The 21,121-nt window shown below is 45.6% G+C and overlaps 1 protein-coding gene across 2 annotated transcripts in view; it reads right to left on the reverse strand.

The window, feature by feature from the left end:
* Positions 1-653: 653 nt before the first annotated feature.
* The window catches only part of CHRDL1 (chordin like 1), a 112,563-nt gene continuing 92,095 nt past the window's right edge, over positions 654-21,121 (reverse strand). Inside the window, exons 8-12 of one of the 2 annotated variants that reach the window (XM_029240734.1) lie at positions 17,066-17,234; positions 13,437-13,646; positions 6,667-6,834; positions 4,328-4,417; positions 654-1,227 (exon numbers count right to left, since the gene is read on the reverse strand). In XM_029240734.1, the coding sequence (XP_029096567.1) occupies positions 1,097-1,227; positions 4,328-4,417; positions 6,667-6,834; positions 13,437-13,646; positions 17,066-17,234 (768 nt within the window). In that variant the 3' untranslated portion in view covers positions 654-1,096. The remainder of the gene's footprint in view (positions 1,228-4,327; positions 4,418-6,666; positions 6,835-13,436; positions 13,647-17,065; positions 17,235-21,121) is intronic. The other variant, XM_029240735.1, reaches the window with a different exon arrangement.

Raw genomic sequence — 21,121 nt, forward strand, 5'->3', positions numbered from 1 at the left:
TCCTAACTGAAGCTCCTGAGGACAGAACCCCTTTGCCAAGTAAAAACCAACTCCCACAAATGGAGAAGGGAAACCACCCTCTTAAGAAGCTTCTAGAATTTTATCATCTAACCGAAATTTGTGGACTAGAGAACTATGACTTCAAGAGAATAAGCGAGGATTGAGCTGTTAATTGGTGAGTTTTGTTGACTTGAAAACATACGGCTGGCCTTGCTGACTTCTATCAACCAACTCCTCTCTTCAATAACTATTTTGTCTTATATGGATTCAGTTTCTGAAAAGTTTACCCAATTCTAACTTCTTTATGGAGGCCCCATAGGTTCAGGGAGAAAAGAGAAGTGTGTCATTATGGAAAAGTTATTTCCCACCTCAAAGTGAAGGCAGCCAGGAAATGGTGTTCCTGCTCTTTCCCAGGGTTGGTGCCATCAACAACCATACCACAGACCCAAGGGCACAGGCTTCTGTTCACAATTCCTTATTCATCCTCCAGGGTACCAACCGCCTCCAAGCTACTTGAGAGCCAGGCAAGGGAAAGAAGGGGAGAGTCTACACTGGCCTTGCCTCCGAATGAGGGCTGTAGTTCACTATGCATGCGTGTGTGTGTGCGTGTGTGTGTACATGTGTGTGTGAAGATGGGGAGTTAATTTTTTTAAAACACAAGACATTCTAAAATTTGAAGAGCAGAATTTCATACAAATGTTTTCTCTGTACTAAAAAACTCCTACTAAGCAATTCCCTTCTCTTTCTTTCACTGGAATAACCTTCTAGATAGAAACCCCGGGGGTCTTGTTTACTCTTTAACCCGTAAAGAAATGTGAAATGCGATTCTCCCAGAAACTAGAGCAGGGTTGCGGCGGCGTTCTAGCCCTCTTCCTACCACAGAGAATTCAAGACTCTTCTAGTCTCTTTGGAGGAGACGTTTAAGGGCTGACACACCACTCCAATAAAGGAGCAAGTTATGCTGTGCGTGGCGTGAATAACTGACTGCATTTGAGTTTGGGGTTTTAGGGCACCGTTGATTTAAGCAAAGTAAGCCTGCAGTCCAGCCGCAGCTTGAGTTTTCTTGCTTTACTCTATCCAATACTGTCTGTCTCATCTAACAGTGGCCCTTTTCAGACCTTTCCAGGTACAAAACTTTGACCAAATCTTCAAGCTCCGTTCGGCACACACGACTTGAACACATCTGGCTGATCTGGGCTTCTCCTTCAGTGAAGATCTTCCACTGGCCTAAAAGGCAAACACAGAGTGGCCCAGAGACGTGAGAGGAGGGCAGAGCCAATGAGGTGTAGAACCGATATACCCCACCCTTCCCCACGCACTCACGGACCTGCCAGGGGAGCTGGAAGATGAGCATCACGTGATTTCAGCAAAATAGCCCCTGAAACACTTTTCTGGGGACAGGTAAGGAAAATGGGCCACGGAGTCTTCATTTCAACACACAGCATTTGTAAGAATCCCAATAATAATACAGAACTGCCTCCTCAGGAGTAAAACCTAAGTATTGGGTTGGCCAAAAAGTTTGTTCGGGTTTTCGTAAGATGTCACAGAAAAACCCGAACAAACTTTTTCGCCAACCCAGTATTGTTCTTGGGATTTTTACAGTTTACTTAGCATTTGCGAATTGCTCCGCTATCAGGTCGTTAGCTATTAGGTGGCTCACTTGGCAGCAGGTCAAATAAGGCACTTTGGAGACCAGTACTTGGTGCGTTACTGGGGCTTTGCTTACTCTTTGAGGCCTGAATATTAGTTTGGGTTGCTTGATTATTTACTGCTCTTTTCCCTATTCCTGCCGCCCTTTGTTAAAAACTGCTCCCCTCTGCTTTGTCTTATGCCCACACGCTGGCCTCACACCACCTTTAGCAGCCCTTCCAGCCTCCTATGGCTCCGCAGAGAGTTCCAGCCTCACATCCGCCACGTGATCCCTCTCTGCTCTGGTTGAACACGGCCGCATCCCTTCCATTCCTTGTCACCCCTGCTCCTGTCCCCCTCCACTCCCTGTTGTCTCTTCCCCCACCCCCTGGAACTGTCCATACTTCCAGCGTGTCCTCACCAACTTCTCTATTCCCCCTCCTGCCATGCTAACTGAGCAAGCGGTTTTGACTGCACACCCGTGCTGAGCACTGGAAACCACCTGATGTCTCTGGACCATCCCTTTCTAACTTTCCTGGTCCCTCAGTGGTAAGATCATCCTTCCCCAGCTATCATCTTGCTCTGTCGAATAGCGTTCCTAACAAAATGTCTACCCTGGATGCCCTCTTCAGCCTTTTCAATCCTGTGCTCATGGTGCTGCAACCTGGAGAATTCTGCGAGTCCAAGGTCGGCAAGCGCCTCTTAATCCAGAACCATTGTCGAACCTCTTTTCTTTCTCTCGCCACAGAAGACCATGCCCCACTTCCTTACGGCCTCCATTTCTCTGCTCCTTTCTCCCTTGGATTCTTCACTTTTCCCTATTCTCTTGGATTCGATGGGAAAGGAGAGATGGGTCGGGCAAGGAAGCAGCTTCTACCAAAGCCCTACGGTGTGCCAGGATCTGACAGGCACACTATATACAGGAGTCAGGCTTGCTCTGCTCTGTCCCCAGGTGACCCTGCGGGATCATCTCATTACCTACGTCCTTCAGAGGCACACATCATCTACCTCCATTATGCACCCTAAATCCTAACTGTGACAGGAAGACTTTGTTTAAGTCATCTTTCAAGTGCCCCAGTGCCTAGCACAGTGCCTGGCCCACAGTATGAACAAATATATGTTCTTTGAAATTAATTGGTAATTTCAAGCCACATTGTTGATCCTATAGACTCTGCCTTTTTATTCCTTACAAGAACTTCCAGCTCCTCCATTTGAATTCTCCTACCGTCCAGTTGTCTACCTGTCTCCTGCAGAATGAACAATTGACCTCATCGACGCTATGTCCAGCTGCCTATTGGATAATGCTGCTCATATGGACTTCAAGCATCTTAATCTAAACGTGTTCCAAGTAAAACTCATTTTTGTCACCGATGCCTGCGCATTCTCCAGAGTTTCCCACTGGTGAATGGTATTACCATTCACCCAGTCCATAAAGTTGTTGATATTGGAGTCATTCTAAACTCATTTCTCTCTTTGATCCTGATCGTGATGGTTTAACCTCAGCCCCTCACAGGGACCCCTCCTCCCCTGTCTAACCGACTTAATACGGTCTAACAGCTTCCTGTTAGACTATCACCAGCTCTCTCACTAAAAGCCCACCTGCCACTGCATCCAGCAAGTACCACTTTCTAAAAAACAGATCTGAATGCATCGTTCGCTTGCTAAAACCCCCCACTGGGGTTCTCCGGTCTGGAGACCAAGTTCAACTTCTCAGCATGGCATACTGGGCTCTTTAGAATATGGCTTCTCAAAGTAGGTGCTTAATAAATGCATCTGACAGCCGAGAGACATCTTTCTAAAGCCCCATTTTGACGCCACTACACTGTAAGTTTGCAGCAAGCACCCATGCTCCTTCCGGGCCCTCTAACTACTTCCTACCTCCAACTCTTCTCAGATTTCTGTGCACCCTATGTGGCCTTTGTAATTCTTCCTCACCCACACCCACCCACCCACCTCCACATTTCTTGTTTGCTCCTGTCGAGTCTTCTCTTACGCTGCACCTTCTCCCTAGACTGATTTCCTGACCTGTTGCCCAGTCACACCCTTCTCTTTCAAAACCCACCTCCTCCCTGAAGCCTTCCCCGACTAAGCCCACCTGGCTCTCATCTCATTGTTCTTTGCAGATTCCCCTGAGCACTTAGGTATTTAACTCTTCAGAAGTATACTAATTCATAATGAAGGCATTTTCATGTTCTGTCTCGCCCATTAGAATTCCCTGTGGATAGAAATTCTGTGCCTTTTATTCCTTCAGAAGTGCTTACCCCCACCCCCCCATGCAGTGCCTAGCAGGATCTAGTCCCAGGCTCCATCTAGCGTAGAAAGTGGGAGAGCCGCAAGTATGCTTGAGTGTCTGAGTGCTTTTAAAGAAACACGACCAAGCGGGGCAGTTCCAAACAGTCAAACAGAGCTTTGATACAACACAGGAATCGATATGCAGTCATCTTCTCTCTTTCTCTCTCATCCCCACCACTGAGGACATAGCCTTCCAGATGTGAAGTCTCCACAGATAGGCCAGACCTCCCACCCTCTTGAGACTCTGGGTTTAGTCACCCACAGGAGAGAGAGAGAATATCCTCTAATGCTGACATGGACCATTGCTCCTGTTCAGTGAGAGCATGGTGGGTACTTTATTTGGGGCTATGTGACATTGAAAACTGGATGTGCTTTCCAGGGAGGAGTAAAGAGAGTCACGACTTACTCAGGGTTGTCCTGGTCACCAGCTTGAAGTGATGGATCTCCTCAAACATCCTCTTGGAGATCTTCTCAATATGGAAGTGCTGGAGGATGCCTGGGGCCAAGCACAAAGTGGGGCAGGTGGTCAGGCGCTCTCTATCTGGAACCACCAACCCCTTTTTCTGCTTGGGCTGAGCATATCATCTCACTACTGGGGCTTAGGAGTCTCGAGCGGGGCTGTGTAATGGGCTTAACCAGGAACTTGGACGGCTCGAGGGTTATAATTGACTCCATTTGTTTCCTTGGCTCACTGACCTCCCCCCTGGTTCTCTAGAGGACAGAGATAAGGGAGACAGAGCTGCTGACCGTGGGACCCGCTCCTGGAGAAAGCCACAGAGAATCAAGCATGGATGCTGGATGGAGTTTCTGCAGCCAAAGGCAGTATTAGACATTCTGCCCTTGCCCCTGGTCTGGGTAGACTATGTCACTGCCAAGCCACCGGGCTACCCTCCTGGCTCGGCAGCGAGAACCAGCAGTGGGTCTTGCAGACAGGTTGTGTAAATGGAGAAGCCATCCTTATTCCTGAACTCACCAGAAAGCATATTTTCCTTTGGGAAACAGTCACAGCTCCTTTCACTTTCCCTTATAAAAATGGGCAGAGTGAAAATAAGGGGGCTCCCACAGTCTCAACCTTGCCTGAATAGCTTTTATCAGAATAACACGTGAACAACTGAAAACTGCCACTTAAATAATCCTCAAGAGGTCTACAAGGAGCAACGGACATGGAGCCTGGGTTTTCCTCTATCCACTATGCACATATCTTGATTACCCAGTGCTGTGAACAAGAGCTTACTTAGAGGCGACACTAGCAAGTTGAAAAGCATCCATGCATTTCTGTGAGGCGAGAGATGTGGGGCGATGGATGCATAGTGAGGTCACCGCTAGGGAAGCCAACAGAACAGTGCTTAGTCCTGGTGACCAGTTACAGAGGAGCTAGGGAGTTAGGGATGGCAAATCAACATTCCTGGGTCTAGAGCAAAAACAAACAGGGATGAGCCTCATATGTGTGTTCTAGCATATTTTTAAAGGGGTAGAGAGGAACTTGTTCTTTTGAGAAAGAAAGAAGGGAGAGAAGAAAGGCCCACAAAATACTAGAGCAGTTGTTTCTCAAAGGATGGGTCCAAGTGCCACCTGTATCAGCATCACCTTGCTATTTGTTAGAAACACAAATGTTTAGACCCTACCGGAGGCTGACTGAATTCACACTTCTTGGATGGGGCCAGGTAACTGTTTTGTTTTTTTTTAAATAAATTTATTTATTTATTTATCTTGGTTGCGTTGGGTCTTCATTGCTGTGCGCGGGCTTTCTCTAGTTGCGGTGAGCGGGGGCTACTCTTTGTTGCAGTGCGCGGGCTTCTCATTGTGGTGGCTTCTCTTGTAGCGGAGCACGGGCTCCAGGCGCGCGGGCTTCAGTAGTTGTGGCACAGCGGGCTCTAAAGCGCAGGTTCAGTAGTTGTGGCGCACGGGCTTAGTTGCTCCATGGCATGTGGGATCCTCCCGGACCAGGGATCGAACCCATGTCCCCTGCACTGGCAGGCAGATTCTTAACCACTGTGCCACCAGGGAAGTCCCGGTAACTGTGTTTTAAACCAGCTCCTTGTGTGATGCTGAAACTTACTCAAGTTCGAGCACTCTCGAGCCTTATGCAGGAGCCAATTGAAAAAGGATGTGCGTTATTTCCCAATTCCTAGAAAACTTGACCAGACTAGATCAGCCCTAGTCTCGTAGCTATGGGATGGTTTGAATAGCTGCAGGGATGATGGTTTAAATTTGTCTTACTGCAGAGTCCCCAGCATGGTTCGAGAGACTCAGCTGTGCACTGAATGATTGCATTTTCATGTTTGTTGAGCTTCCTCTGGGAAACAATGGTAGACTACAGTTTGGGAGTTTAAAACCCTGGGTGTACATCAGAATCACCTGAGGAGCTTTCCGAACAAACCCTTAAGCCCAAGCCCCACCTGGCCAATTAGTCAGACACTCTGCAGGTAGGCTCAGGGATTTGGTATGTAAAAACCTTCCCAGACGATTCTGGTGTGCAGCCAGGGTTAAGAAGCACTCCTCCAGCCTTGGTTGTGTGAGAAAGACAACAAAACCCAACAGTCAATACTTACCTTTTAGCCCAGGTCCTGGTTAAAGCTAAAGGCCGCAACAGCAACGGTGGGAGTCATATGTTAGTTTCTAAGCAATCGGGAAATCTTCTGACCCAGAGGAACAGGTTGAAGCAAAATGAAGGTGAGTCTTCCATTCCTTCCCTGTGTCCCCCTTACAAAAATATTGACAAGAAATTAATGTCGTCTGGCTCACCCTTTCGAATGGTCCAAACGTGGACCTCTACCTGAGGCGGTCTCTCTGTCTCCAGTGCTATTTTTCTGGTGGTCTCCCCATCCTCCATGAACACAGACTCATACACGGGCATGGTTTCTTCTCCACAAAAGTAGCCTTTGCTGTCAAAGCTTTGGCCAGGAAGTTCTTCTGGAATCAGGAAGCAAGCAGAGATTTGTCATGGTTTTCCAAAACTAGGAGCGAACCTCTGTATTTATGCATCTCTTTGTTCATAGCACCACACAAGCATCAAAAGTGGACAATCTACAAGAACATTCCTACAGAGATAGAAATCCCACCCATATTTCACTGGCTCAGCTGAGGCTGTCCCTGTAACAGCCACGAAATCACAAAGAAGCACATGACTTTTAAGTCTGCGTGATGACAGAACGCTGGCCCCAAAGCTACACTGGATCCACCACCACCGCATGAGAAGTGGATCTTCAGAAAGAGGAGGAATGTGACGAGGTACAAATCTGCTGGGCGCTTAAGGGAACACAGGATTTTCGATTCTGGGTCAGGATCATGGTTGGGCTAGCTCAGTGTTGCCAACAGAGACCCAAGGAATGGGCTGACAGAACGCCTCGGTTAGCTTCCCTGACGTCAATTAGGTATACTTAGAAAACATTTATGACACTCATTTATGTGCATATACTTGCCCAAAGGATCTATCCAAATTGGCTTGACATTTCTGAACGCTCTTTGATTTGTTTGTAAGCGGAATGCTAATACCGGATCAACACCAGTGCCAAAACCTAGATGTCAGATTAGTCATATGTATGCTATGCCAAATGAACGGTTGGAAGACACAAAAAAATTGGTCAAATCCCTCAACTATGGATCATTTAAAGCATAAACTAACTTGTTGGATTTCAGCTTCCAGGCATAAAGGTACCAGCCCCCTCTTACTCCCCATTCTGCTCCACCCTCCTCTTTCCTCAGCCCGCTACTGAAAGAAGTTTCCCTTGGTTGGTTATCCATGACTTAACTTGCTTTGCTGGCCTTGTCATCAGCACCCTCTTCAGCTGTGCACTTAAAGTGTGACACTCAAATCGGGAACAACAAAGACAAGCTGAGGACACCCTGAAAAATTCTGAATATGCGCAGAAGCCATCTGTAAGCACATCTGATGAAAGCGGTGGGTGTTGAGTGCTTTGGGCCCGTGACTCTAATTAGGGGGACTCATTGTTAGCCAATCAGAGGCACTTGGACTAGAGGTTGTAATCAAATTGCTATCGCATGTCTCTTGCTGACCTGATTAGCTCTCCCATCCCCACCACCATTTTGGCACTGGAAGGACAAAATCCTAGTCCTCTCTGGATGATTCCAGGTTGGATTACTCAATTCGTAGATTATCCTAGAGTCAAGCTTTCTTTCTCCTTGTGTCTTTCTTTTTAGTTATTTAATTACTCGGTGGGCTGGTCTTTGTTGGCGATGCATTAGGTGATGAAGGGACTTGCACGAGCACTTTTCAGTAGGTGGAGGGGGGAGGAGGTCATGGAGTATACAGGAACCTCTATGTATTTAATTACCACCTTTAGAATGAGAACCGGGTTCTTGTGTTAAATCTTGCCCACCAGCTTAATACTAGCTATAGCTATCACAGCCATATGAAATCCATGATGGCACTGGAAGTACCTATCGTACACTACAGGTTCTCCCAGTGTCCTGAAGAGTTATCCTGCCCCACCACCCCTCCCCTCCAAGAACTTAATTTACTCACCAGAAGGGATCTATAAACAACAAGATCCATTAGTGACTCACCCCTGGCTGGCGCATGAAAATATTAAGAGTAAATAAACAGAGCGTGTCTTTCAAACTACCTACTCGGCAACCTCTTCATTCCACATGGTCCACTTCAAGGTGCTTCCTGATCACTGCACGTGAACCTACTTTCATTTCCTTCTGGGGAAGTATGCCATACCTGAAGTAATTTCTGGGCATTTCCACTTCCCACGAGAATGCTCCTGTCCTGAGCCCTCCAGAGCTAAGAAATTGAGAAACCACTCCATATGGAAGTGGGGATGACTGATGCAGGAGATGTAATATCCCAGCCCAGGAAACAAACTTGAAGTCTTACCAGGGGCTTTTTATGCTGTAACCCAAAAGGAGTGTGTCATTACGGGAATTCCAGGTATATTGGGGTGGTATGGTGGGGTGGAAAGGTGAGTTGGGGAACCTTCAGGGAGTAGAAGTCCTACACAACCCTGCAGATGGTCACTGACACATGAAGCAAGGCCAGCCTCCACCAGAGCAAAGACGAGAGAGAGAGAGGGAGAGAGAGGGAGAGAGAGCTCACATCCTTTATTTTGGCCTTAGTTTGTTACCGGAGGGGCCTGCAATCATTTGTTCTAATGAAACTTTTGGCTGGATCATCAGTGAATTTTATTTGTCTCTTTTCCCTTCTCAACGTGAATAACTGAATTTACAGTTCCTTTTTCTGTCGATCTTCTTCTCCTCTCACTCCTTTATTCCTCTTCCTCTGTGTCCTGTGTCATTTTCTAAGAGGCTGAGAATGTCATGATCTTCCCTTTCTCACCCCTTCACATCACTCAGAACTCTACTCAAACATCGTTCTTCAGAGAAGCCAACCCTGACCAGCCTTTTGAAAGCACTTCACCCTGCCTGTGCCATTCACTATCACCTGATCCTGTCTGTTTTTTCTTCTCAGTACTCATCACCACTGAAAATTACCTTATCGGTTTGTGTTCATTGCCTTTCTTCTCCCACTAGAGTGTAAAGAACATTACTGGCAAGTAGCCTGAGTCTGTCTGCTTTATCTCCCTATTCTCAACACCTACAACAGTGTCTTGCACACAGAAGGCACATAATATGTGTTTCCAGGTTGCATGCTGCGTGAACAAGTGCATGCCCCTTGAGGATCTGAAGTTGCTGAGTACCCGGGCCTCCGTGGATAGTGACTCTTGTAAGGCAACGTGACTATTGGGAGACTTTCAATTTGCAGACATCCATGTGTGGCTTGCTGAGGGCAGGTGACAGAATGGGAGAGACACTCTCTCCTTCCATGTTGCCCAGTAAGTCCTCTATCTCTACACGTCTGAGCAGCACGGGAAAGCGGGAAAAGCCACTCTTCCAGAGAAACACATTGTCAATGAGGCTCTTCAATATATTGCCAATTGGGATTCTGAGGGCAGTTTTTAAAATAATAGCCTCTATTACTTTTTCTAATTACAAAAGTCATACACGTTTATTGTTGAAAATTTAGAAAATACAGATAAACAAAAAAGAAGAAAATAAGAACTACCCATCATTCAGTCACCCAAAGATGGCCACTGTTACATTTTGCCATATGCCCTTCCAGTCTTTTTGTTTTTGTCTAAGCATATTATCAACGTTTTCTCTATTAAAGAGAAGAAAACTGAGGTGTATAAAGTGAAGTGACTTGCCCAGAGTCACAGAAATAGATAATAAAACCAAGGTTTGGAACCCAGGTCACTTCCAGCCCATTGTTTTTTTCCAGGCCAGCAGAAAATGTTGACTGATTTAAAAAAAAAAAAGGCAAATCAGTTACTTAAGTGTTGGTTTTGACACACGAGCTTGAGAAAAATACAGTCTGTAGTACTGGGGTGACAGAGTACTGGATTGACGATCAAGCATTCTAGCCCTGGCTCTGCCACTGGTTTTCTGTGTGACCTAGATCATAATATACATATTGTTTTCTAGCTTGAAGATTTTGTACTTAACAGATATATTGCAAGTATGTTTCTGTGCCATTAAATCTTGTTCTATAGTGATTTTTAATGGTTATATAATATGCCACAGTACAGATATACCATAATTTATTTAACCATTTCCATACTGGTAGACTTTCAGTTTGTTTCCAATAATTCACTATTGTAAACAGCACTGCAGCAAAAATCCTTGTTTGTATATCTCTGTACGTCTCTGATCACTTTCTTTGGATTTCTACGAGTAGAACTGCTTAGCCAAAGAGTATGAACATAAAGGTTTTAATAAATGCCACCACCTGAAAGGCAGTGCCTGTCCTGTGTACTGGGCCCACACCTTTTTGATTCCTTCACTCTTATTTGGATCACGTACAGCAATACAATCCTAACCACACAAAGAAACGGGATGTGGTCTGAAGGTGTGAGATTCAAATTGGAATATGATATAGTGGGAGGGTTTATCTTACCTGGGTAGTTTAGGTAACTATTAGTTTGTGTATGAAATTATCTTGTTGTATTACTTTTATGATGATAGGCATTAGACCCTTGACAGGAGAGAAAACTGTGCTGGTAGAACTACTTCCAAGTGACACTAAAAGGCCTGGGGATCCAGTGAGGTGGCAGACTTGGAAGTTACAATAGGTCATCATGGCTGGGTGGCTGCCATGTTCATATCCTCAGAATGTGCTCTCTCCGTGCCCCTAGTGAGTACATTTCCTCAACAATTTTAATGCCCCAATTCTCCACTCCATATCAGATAGCTCCTGTCCGTCCTACCCACACTCTGGCCCTACTCTGGAAGACGAAGCTTGTTACATTAAGAAAGATTTTGTTTGTGCCATAAATCAGTGCTTCTCAAACTTTAATGTGCATTGCACTCACCTGGGGGACCTTGTTAAAATGCAGGTTCTGATGCGGCAGGTCTGGGGTGGGACCTGAGAGTCTGGTTTTCTCACTAGCTCCCAGGTGCTGCCGGTCCATAAACCACACTTTGATTAGCAAAACCATGAACTACCCTGGGCCTACAGCAGTGGTTCCCAAACTTGTCTGCAAATTAATATTATGTGGGGATCTTCTAAAATTCCAACCCCCAGGCCACAACTCAAATCAATTAAGTCATAATCTCTGGGGATGAGACACAGGTATTTTTTTTAGTTTTAAGAGTTTATTTGAGCAAAAAATTGGTTCAAATTGGGCAGCATCTAGTCTAACAGATAGAAAGGAGCTCCAAGGAGCTGTACAAAATGAAAGACTTTTACAGGCAGAAGGGAACAGGAACAAGGAAGTTATATTTGGAAAAAAAGTGGATTGGTTACTGCCAGGGCACTTTCCTTTGAGGGATGGCATGGGTCTATCAGGCAGGCGACCTCACTAGTGCTGATCAGGTGACTCCTGATTGATTGGTGTAGGATTTCATTTCTGGGAGAGTGAAAATTAATTGTCTCGATTTGGTGACATGGGGCTTAGCAAAATCGACTCCATGTTGGGCCTGTTGTCTTGTTTTTAGCAGAAGAGATCACCTGGTCCTCGTTTCCATCCTCTGTCCATCCTGGCATCCTTCCACACTGCCCTCTGGTCCTTGGTGGTCCAGCCACACTGACGGCCTACTCATCCCCGGGCCTGTCTAGTCCTCAGTTGTTGGTCCGAGAGACACAGGTATTTTTAGAAGCTCTCTGGGGGATTCCAATGTGCAGAGAAGTTTGGGAACCATTGGCCTACATGAAGATGCTCAAAATACATATATACTGAATACACTGACGAAGTTCATGTCTGTCTGCTACTCATGAGGAATTGAATAAATGATTTAGCTCTCTGCCTACACTTAAAAACATTTGTTTTTTTTAAAAAAATATTTATTTATTTGGCTGTCCCGGGTCTTAGATGTGGCACGCGGGATCTAGTTCCCTGACTAGGGATCGAACCCAGGGCCCCTGCCTTGGGAGCGTGGAGTCTTAACCACTGGACCACCAGGGCAGTCCCTAAAAACATTCGGTTTTTCATCTGTGTTTACAACAGTGCTTTGCAGGTAGATATAAGAAATGATAAACTCATGTGCCTGGAAGTGATTAATTCATTCAGTCCTTGAATGTTAGAGCTGGAAAGACCCTAAGAAATCTACTCTAACCCTCTCGTTTTGCAGAGAAGGAAACTGAGGCTCAGAGAGGTGAAGTGACTTGTTCTAGGTCACAAAGGAAACCAGTGGCAGCGCCAGGGCTAGAATGCTTAATTATCAAGCCAGTACTCTGTCACCCCAATACTACGGACTGTATTTTTCTCTAGTTCGTGTGTCAAAACCAACATTTAAGTAACTGATTTGTCTTTTTTTTTTTTTTTTATCAGTCAACATTTTCTGCTGGCCTGGAAAAAACAATGGGCTGGAAGTGACCTGGGTTCCAAACCTTGGTTTTATTATCTATTTCTGTGACTCTGGGCAAGTCACTTCACTTTATACACCTCCGTTTTCTTGTCTTTAATAGAGAAATGATAATATCATTATAGCATTTTAGAATTGGAAGGAAGCTTAGATATCAACTATTCCAAACTTTTCATTGTATAGATGAGGATGATGCTAGAGAAGATCTGGCACATTTCCAAGGTCACCCAGCAAGTTAGTTATTAGGACCAGAACCCACTCTCCTTCCACTATGCCTCACCTGTCTCTAGTCCTATCTGAAAGAGAAAACGAAGGTGATTGTTTTTTGATGAGTTAAACGGTGATATAAACAAAGGGTGCTATTGTCCTTCCTAATAATCACGATAACCTAATTTCTCTACTATTTAGAAAAGCAAGGCTTAAGTTCGGCCCTTAGGGCTACGTGGGACCAAAGTTGTGGTAGACACAAAGCAAATCCCCAGCCTGTTTCTGAGAAGTCACTTTCTTCCAAGCAACCATCTTATCAGCCCTTCAAGAGAGGAGCGAACGTAGCTTGTTGTCAGTTATTAGAACTATTACCATTACAATTATATGGCAGGTTGTGGTTATGTTTCTGATACTCAAAGAACATTGAGAATGACTATGTGGGGATCTCAGTCAACCAACGGCAGGGCTTCCAACCAACGCACCTTTTGCCTTTTTACCTGGACACACCTTGCAGCACTTTCCATCTATTTTTTGAGGATACTTGCAGGGGTATCGACTGGGGCAGTGGATTTTCTTGCACTCTTGCTTGGTGACATTACAGGTGCACAGCACACACTCCACAATGCCAAATGCCCGGAGGTTTGGGTGCCAGGACTCGCCGTGGGAATAGGTCTTTCCATTGGAAACACACACTGGAAGAGAACACAGGACTGGAAATTAAAGGCTAGGGAGCTGAAATGGGCCCCGGTGCTCAGAGCCCAAGCCCTGAACCCCTTAAGACATCAAGCATCCTTTGTTCTTGTTGTGCCCGTGGAGATGTGTTTACAGAGCAGCCTCTGTAACCGAAAAACAGCTTGTGCCTTGCTCTCCTGTCAGCAACTATTCAGGATCTTCAGCAGAGGCCTCTGGATGCCCACAAGGGCCTGACACATAGTAGGCCATCCAATAGTATGTTTTAAATGGAGGAATGAATGGATGCATGAAAGCAGAGTTCTAGCTGTCCAGGGTGTCTGATAAGGAACCTCTGCTAGAATGTAGTGTTCAGACCTGTAGTTCCATAGAGGACTGGGATGGCCCAAGTGGATGTGCTTCTAGGCATGAAAATCTCCCAGGAAGGTTTGCTGTCCAGGGAGACTAGTTGCAAAAACTACCGGTCTTCTCAAAGGGCCAAGTTTTTTCCAGATTCTGAAGCAAATCCATTCAGAATGTCAAATGCTATGAGAATCTGATCTGCTAACACAGATGGGTACGGAGCTCAATGGTGCTGGCTTACTCTCTGGAGTGGGAAGGAAGGTGCTGAGACAAGACTGAGAAGGAAAGGACCCCCCACCCCGGGTAAGTGGTGAAAGGTAGCCTTTTACGCCTCTAATCTTCTGGCAATGTCCTGTATCCTCATAGTAGCTGCAGAGATTTGGCTACAGCGAATCACTGACTGCTCTAGAGATACCCTTTGGTGGTCTCACATTTGCTGAGTGGAGGAGAAGTCACCGGCTCCATGTTTTCTGGGGGAGAGGTGCGGTTTGCAAGAGCAAGCATCTGGGCTGCAGGCTGAGGGGCCTATGAAGGGAAGGAGTCACAGGAACATCCTTCAGTGCAAACCAACCAAAACCTATCCGGCTTTGACTGTAAGGCACGGAGCTAAGCTCCAGTATAAGACCTGCACAGAGCCGCAAATAGGGAGGTCTGAGAATGAGTTCTCTCTTTTTTGAAAGTGCTGAGACGTTCTGGAGATTTCCAGCCATGACGGGGACTGGGTGTGTTTCTCATTATTCCCATCACCTCATCATGCCCAGGGAGACCTGTCGGTATCCCAATCAACAACATCTCTAGGGTGGGTTGTATCACTTAAGGCGGGGCGAGGGTGGGAGAAGTAGCTCCACTTGGGGCGTTTCTTAGGAACTGACTGATTTGGCTGCAAGACAATGGCCTCAGAAGGATGAATCATTGGGCTATTTCTCTCATCAAATCCACTGGGTCACATTAGGAAATATGGACGATGTCAGCTGCCTTTTCCTGTCCTCTGCAAGAGCTGCTAGAGTACTAGACACTCTAACAGGTCAATCCATGTAAAGATTTCCAAGAACCTAAGCCAGAGAAGCTCCTAATCGTACAGTGAGATAGAATAGGGGCTTGAAATCTAAACTGTTGATGGAATCACAGGACAAGATGGACCAGATGTGTTGTTCTCTCTCCCGCCAACCCCTCTTCTCTCTCCTCCCCAGACAGTGACACACCCTTCTAGACAACGAGATCGTGTGGGTGCAGACTCTGCTTCAAGAAAGTTTAGGCTGGACTCAAGAATGGTGGGGTCCTACTGCTTCTCCTCTTGAACTCTAGCAAGGGACAAAGTAGATGTATCACAGAAGAACACATTGTTGGCAGGAGGGCTAAGGAGCGGGGCAGGCAGGACCCCCAGGGTTATATAGCCAGGTCCCCTGTCCCCTAAACATTTGGACTAAGGGAATAATCCAGACTGGGTAAGAGCCTACACTCTGAAGTGCAATAGGGTGAGATCAGCTCTCTAGGGGGAAACACAGCCTTCTCCCCACCAACAAATCCTCAAGATGATTTCGATCATCCAGCTGGGGTGCTGGGAGTCGGAGACAGGGACAAGTGACTCTCCAATGAACTATAATAGAGAAAGGTCAGGAGAGAACAGCTGCATTCAAATCAATGGGGTCAATGAATAAATGTAAACCAGCTGGGGCTTTTGTAGGACATGGAGAAATCAAGGGATGAGCCTCTGCCCTGAAAATGAAGAGGCCTGTGGAAATTATGGGATTTAGGATTTTCAAAGACCATTTCCCCACACGTTTTTTAAGGCTTTAAAATACTTTCAGAGCAAATGGAATCTATTGAAGGCAATTTAGGATTGAAAACCAAACTGCATCCTTACCTAACTCCTCCTCCTCATTTCATAAATTCATATCAGAATGCCTGGGAATTTAAAAATAATAAATTTCAAATCAAACCCAGATCAATAGTAAATATTTCCAATTCTTCTAATACCTCACCATTTTTTATTAAGAGTTTTATTTTGAATGTTCTTTTTTTAAGCCTGTTAGTTTCAAAAGCAATTTAATTTTTTTATCTGTAATCTGAAATTTACATCTAACTAGTAACAGATGTGATCAACTGGCTTTGGCCTGACCAGCTTTGTTGAGATTTATAGTAGGAGTTCTTTGTAACGGATTGTTTTTCACCCATGTTATTCAATCATTTGGTTTAATAATTTATTACTTTTAACCCATTCAGAGAACTGCCTTTGATTTGTTTTTCCTTTAAAGGAAACAAAACATGTTTGTGGTTTCATAAAAAGGAACCAGCTGAGCTTTTGCTCTGAAGAGCTGGTTGACAGGATGCCTAAAGGAGTAAGAAGCAGTCAATTGTTTGATCGAATTTCTCCTCCCCCCACCACCCCAGACCCCCGCTACTGGCCGGGAGGCGGCGGGGGTGGGGTGCACGCGGTGGCTGGAGAGCTCTGTGCAGGAAGGAACGGGCCGTGGACGTGCTTGGCCGAGTGGGTGCTCAGCCAGGAGGTTTCTGGATTTCTCACTGGATTACTCACTTCTAAGCATAATCTCCTCCTATGAATTAGAATCTCTGAGTGGGAAGCCTGGAATAAGTGCCTTTAACAAGAGCGCCAGGAGAAGCTGGGGCAATGAGGGGTGAGAATTGCTATCTCTACAGTTCAAATGAGAGCTTTAGAGGCGTTTAAAGCCAACTACCTCTGAATATTGGGTGTCCTGCTGGAAAACAAACCGCCTTTCGTTCTGTTAAAGCCCCAGCAAACTTTCCCAAATGACCTTCAACCCCCAGAGGCAACGGAGAAAATGCTGGAGGGTGCATCAGGTCCACTGCTTTCTCACCTTTGGTCCTTAATAAGGACAGATACTCCTGAAATATAAACTATGGTCTTTGGACTGTATTTAGGAAAGTCCTAACAGTCCTCTGGAGTCACTTGTCCACACTCGCTTGGTAGACCGGATGGTGAGTGATCCATATGGGAATGTCTGATATGTATGGGAGAAAGGGTCCTTTCCCAGCTCTCCAAAGACCAGGGCTGCTGAAGCCCCGACAGGGTGCAGTACCAAAGAAGCACGTCCCTTACCCTGGCCATGCTTGTGTTTGTTATTGATGACGATCTGCACGATGGTTCCTGACGCTTGCTGCGAATCCATGAGCGCTCCCCGGTGACTTCTGGCTCCGGGAAAGCGGGGCAGACCTCCAGCCTGTCGGCTTGGTGGGGGATCATAGTGCGAGCGGTGGTAAGAATGTCTCTGTGAAATGACAAAGGACAAATTCAGCCCCCCCGAATCTACCAATGAGAAGACTGAGATGGACTTAGCTACCTTAGAAGCTGTTTGATCATTTTTAGTGACGAGCTCTGATCTTAACTGCATGTCCACCAAAGCCAACAGAGAAACTGGGATGTGGCGGAAGAACAGCGCTGGCAGCATGCTGAGATTTCTCTCTCTTCTGGCAGGAGACTGGACTAGATTCACAGACAAGCTCCTGAGGGAGAAAAATAGCCCAAAAGGGTAAAGTATCTTTCCTGCTCCCGAGAATCTCACCTTCAGGTTTAAGAATTTACATAGTCACCTGCAAGGCAAGGCAGAGTGTGACAGAGGCCACAGAAGAAGGATAAAATGCTGTGCAAATTAGGACGAGACAGAGAGCTTCTAGCTGGGGAGGGTTTGTGACCTGGGCCATGAAGCATGAGTAGACTTTTTACAGGCAGACTTGGTGAAGAATATTCCAGGCAGAGATTTCCAAGTTGAGAAGGTGTAGCAGAGAACGTAGAGTCCATAAAAGGGAACAGCCGAAGGCTAACATTCCAAAAGTGGGTTAGAGCCAGATCATGGAGGACTTGCAATGACAGGCTAAGAGGCGAGGACTTTATTTGGTAGGCAACAGAGGTGAGGGTGTAGAAGCCTTTCAGGGATTTATTTTTTTTAAGTATGTAAAAAAATCAGAACTGTGTTTCAAAAGCATTGAGCCCTGACAATGTGTACGGTGAACTGGATAAGAGGAAGAGGTGGGAGGCGAGTCTGGTCTGGATAACAGACACTGAGACTCCAAACGCAGGCAACGGCATGAGGGCACAGAGCAGGGCACAGATACCCCAGACGTTTTATAGACAGAAGAATGGACTGTGCAGGATGGCACTAGAATGTCAGCTCCACAGAGGCGAGGACTTTTGTTGTGTTCACCGCTGTATCTCCAGTGCCTAGAACAGTGCCCAGCATCTAGAAGGTGCTCATCAAAGCCTTGTTGAATGGACGAAGGCAAGCTGCAGTCCCTCATGAAAGTTTAGAGTCTTGTAGTACAGACAACCCCATCATTGCTCTTTCAGCAAGGGTTCAAGACACACGATGAGCCCACTATTCTGCTACCCACCCCTCGCCCAGGAGATGAAGTAGAATGGGGTTACAGGAGGATGGAACGGATGAAGAATAGAACCTTAAGGCTTAAAGCCCAATAACACTGTGCGTTAGGGGTAAGGGAAGGGGGTGGGTCCCACGAAAGAAGCTTTTGCAGCAATTACAAAGGAATATCCTTATATTCAGTGACAGAAATAGCAAGGAACATTGACCCCACCATCCCCTAAAACATTTATTTTAGTTATGTTCCATAGACACACATGTTGCAAACTTAGCTTTGGGAATTATTATTACTCTCCTGGTTAGGGGGTGGGGAGGCATGGGTGAGAGAAGGCGAGAGCGAACAGGAGCTGAAGTAAGAGAAAGAGAACATTATCTTATATCTAAGGAGAGCCCATGCTGGTGCATTGCTATAAAAACTCACACAAATAAGAGTTTGCACCAATTTATTATCATGTGCACAGACAGGATTCTCAGTGCAAATATTTTTCATTCCCACAATGGCTCATATGTCTCTTTCTGCCACAGTCACTCACATTCCACAAAGGCCATTACAGATCGTTCTGTCCTTTCTGGAGTTTGGCAAAGTTTTGCCAAAGGAACACAGAGAGGGACAGTTTGGCTGGTGGGTGTCCTACTGATGCTGAAAGGAGGGGGTTCGATGGGGCTAGAATTTGAAAGGGAAGGTAGCTGACCCAGGATAAACTGCAAGTACAAGGAGTTCTCTGATTCATGAGGGTGAACACGAATTGAAAAGCTGTTCTTCGGTACCGGGGACTCTGATCCTGGACATATGATAAGGGGAGAAAAATGATTCAAGACACACAAAAAAGGAACACAGGGCTTTTGATCAGAGGCCAACCCAGCCCTCCCCAAACCTCATCTAAGTCTTTTATTTTACAGACAGAGAAACTGAGGCCAAGAAGAAAAGGGGTTTTATTTGGGGTGAGAGTGATAGTTGAGCTTTTGGAGACGGCAGGAGAGTGGGAGAGCGGGAAAGGAGAGAGGAAGAGGACGACGTGGGAGAGATCACATCTGCTTAAGCTCAGGGATCCCCAAACATTTGCTTAAAAGCTGCTCCAAAGAAAAATTCTCTCCCATATAGAAGTCTGCTACAGTGTTCACAATCACACACGCCACTGGTCGCCATCTCGGCTGCACACAGAATCACCTGGGGAGCCATAAAAACACTAATCCCACCCCCTGGGATTCCGATGGAATTGGTCTGGAGTAAGGCCTGGGCATCAGGATTTTTATATACTCCTCAGGGGACCCTAATTTGAAGCCAAGGTTGAGAATAACTGACATAAAGGATCTTGTGTTTCAGCCCCAGGGTTGGGGTGGTGGTATGTGATTTTGATTTAGGAGTAATGGCTCTTTCAGAGTTGCTCCCCTGAACGGTCAGGGGCTGTTCTGACCTTGGAACTTATAGCGAAGGAGAAAAAGGCATTAACGCCTTGGAGTTGTAAGTGAAATTGGAGCTTATCTTTAAAACCAGCTGTGAATAGGCTGTTTGAGAGAGCAGGTCAAAACCAGTTAGGTAGAAGCGATCACATGTCTAGGCTTTGTTTTCTTCTGCTCAATATTTTGGTATTATTTGATTTACTGACTTGAAGGACTGACAAATATCTCGGGCTTCTGAGATGGCTGTTACACAGTTCTTTCCTGGTGTTGGAAAATCTCCGCCATTGAAGAAGTTACCCAGGAGTTTCTCTTTACTTGTTCTAAGGTCTAAGATATAAGGGTTTTAACGGCAGAAACAGGAAAACATGAAAGTTTAGAAATGGCCTCAGAAGTGCCTTCCTCGTTCCGATCCTATGCTACAGTTTTGCAAGATGTTACCATTGGGGGAAACTGGGTAAAGGGTACATGCCATCTCTCTGTGTTCTCTCTTACAATTGCAAGTGAATCTACATTTACTCACAAAATTAAAAGTTTAATTTAAAAAATGTCTTCAGAATTCATTCGAATCCACAGAGCCATGAGCACATTACACCTTAGTCATGAGTAACCTAGGACTATCCCTGTCTGGGAGATACTTAGGCCAGTTTCCTATCCAGAGCATTGTTCTGAAAATGTGAATGAGACATGGATTTTTATGTGTTTCATATTGTTTCTATGCCAAATTCTTTCACTTTTCTAATGGCAAATCTCTGAGTAATCTACTGGGGGCAAAATCAGAGTTTGGCTGTTGTCCAAAACAAAATTATGCTTGCTTTCATGTTTTGGCTTTCCACCCTGTGCCTATTTCTCTCTCCTCACATTCCTCCCCCCCCACCCCACCCCCCACATACACTTCCCCCGATGGTACAGGGACCAGTTCATATGAAGTTATGATCTGGAAATCAAACAGAAACCATTTCAGGTTTTTACAAAGTAGTCATCATTAAACCACTGGTTCTCCTTTTTGTGCACTTCGTAAAACTTGGTTAAAATGATGGTTTTGAGCCCACTTGGCAAAATAAACCAATCAGCTGTGTTTCTGTTGACCCAAGGTTGTGATGGTTCCCTAGGAATAGGAACAGTCGACTAAAAGGGACACTCTACTGAATCAGAAATGTGTTTTTTTCTCCCATATGGAAAGTTGGGCCTGCAAATGCTTTTCAGAAGGGATTCTCCTACCTTCTAATAAGTTGGAAGAATTTCTCTCTGATTTGGGACAAAGTCCTATGCATTAACATTAAGGAAAAGCCCCCCCACCCCCTGCCTTTGCAACACACACACATACATTTCACTCTACCTTCCACGCCCATTCATTCAACACATATTTATTGGGTGCCAAC

Source organism: Monodon monoceros, unplaced genomic scaffold (genome assembly GCF_005190385.1).
Source record: "Monodon monoceros isolate NGI ecotype Baffin Bay Population unplaced genomic scaffold, NGI_Narwhal_1 Super_Scaffold_22, whole genome shotgun sequence".
In the NCBI taxonomy this organism is placed as follows: domain Eukaryota; kingdom Metazoa; phylum Chordata; class Mammalia; order Artiodactyla; family Monodontidae; genus Monodon; species Monodon monoceros.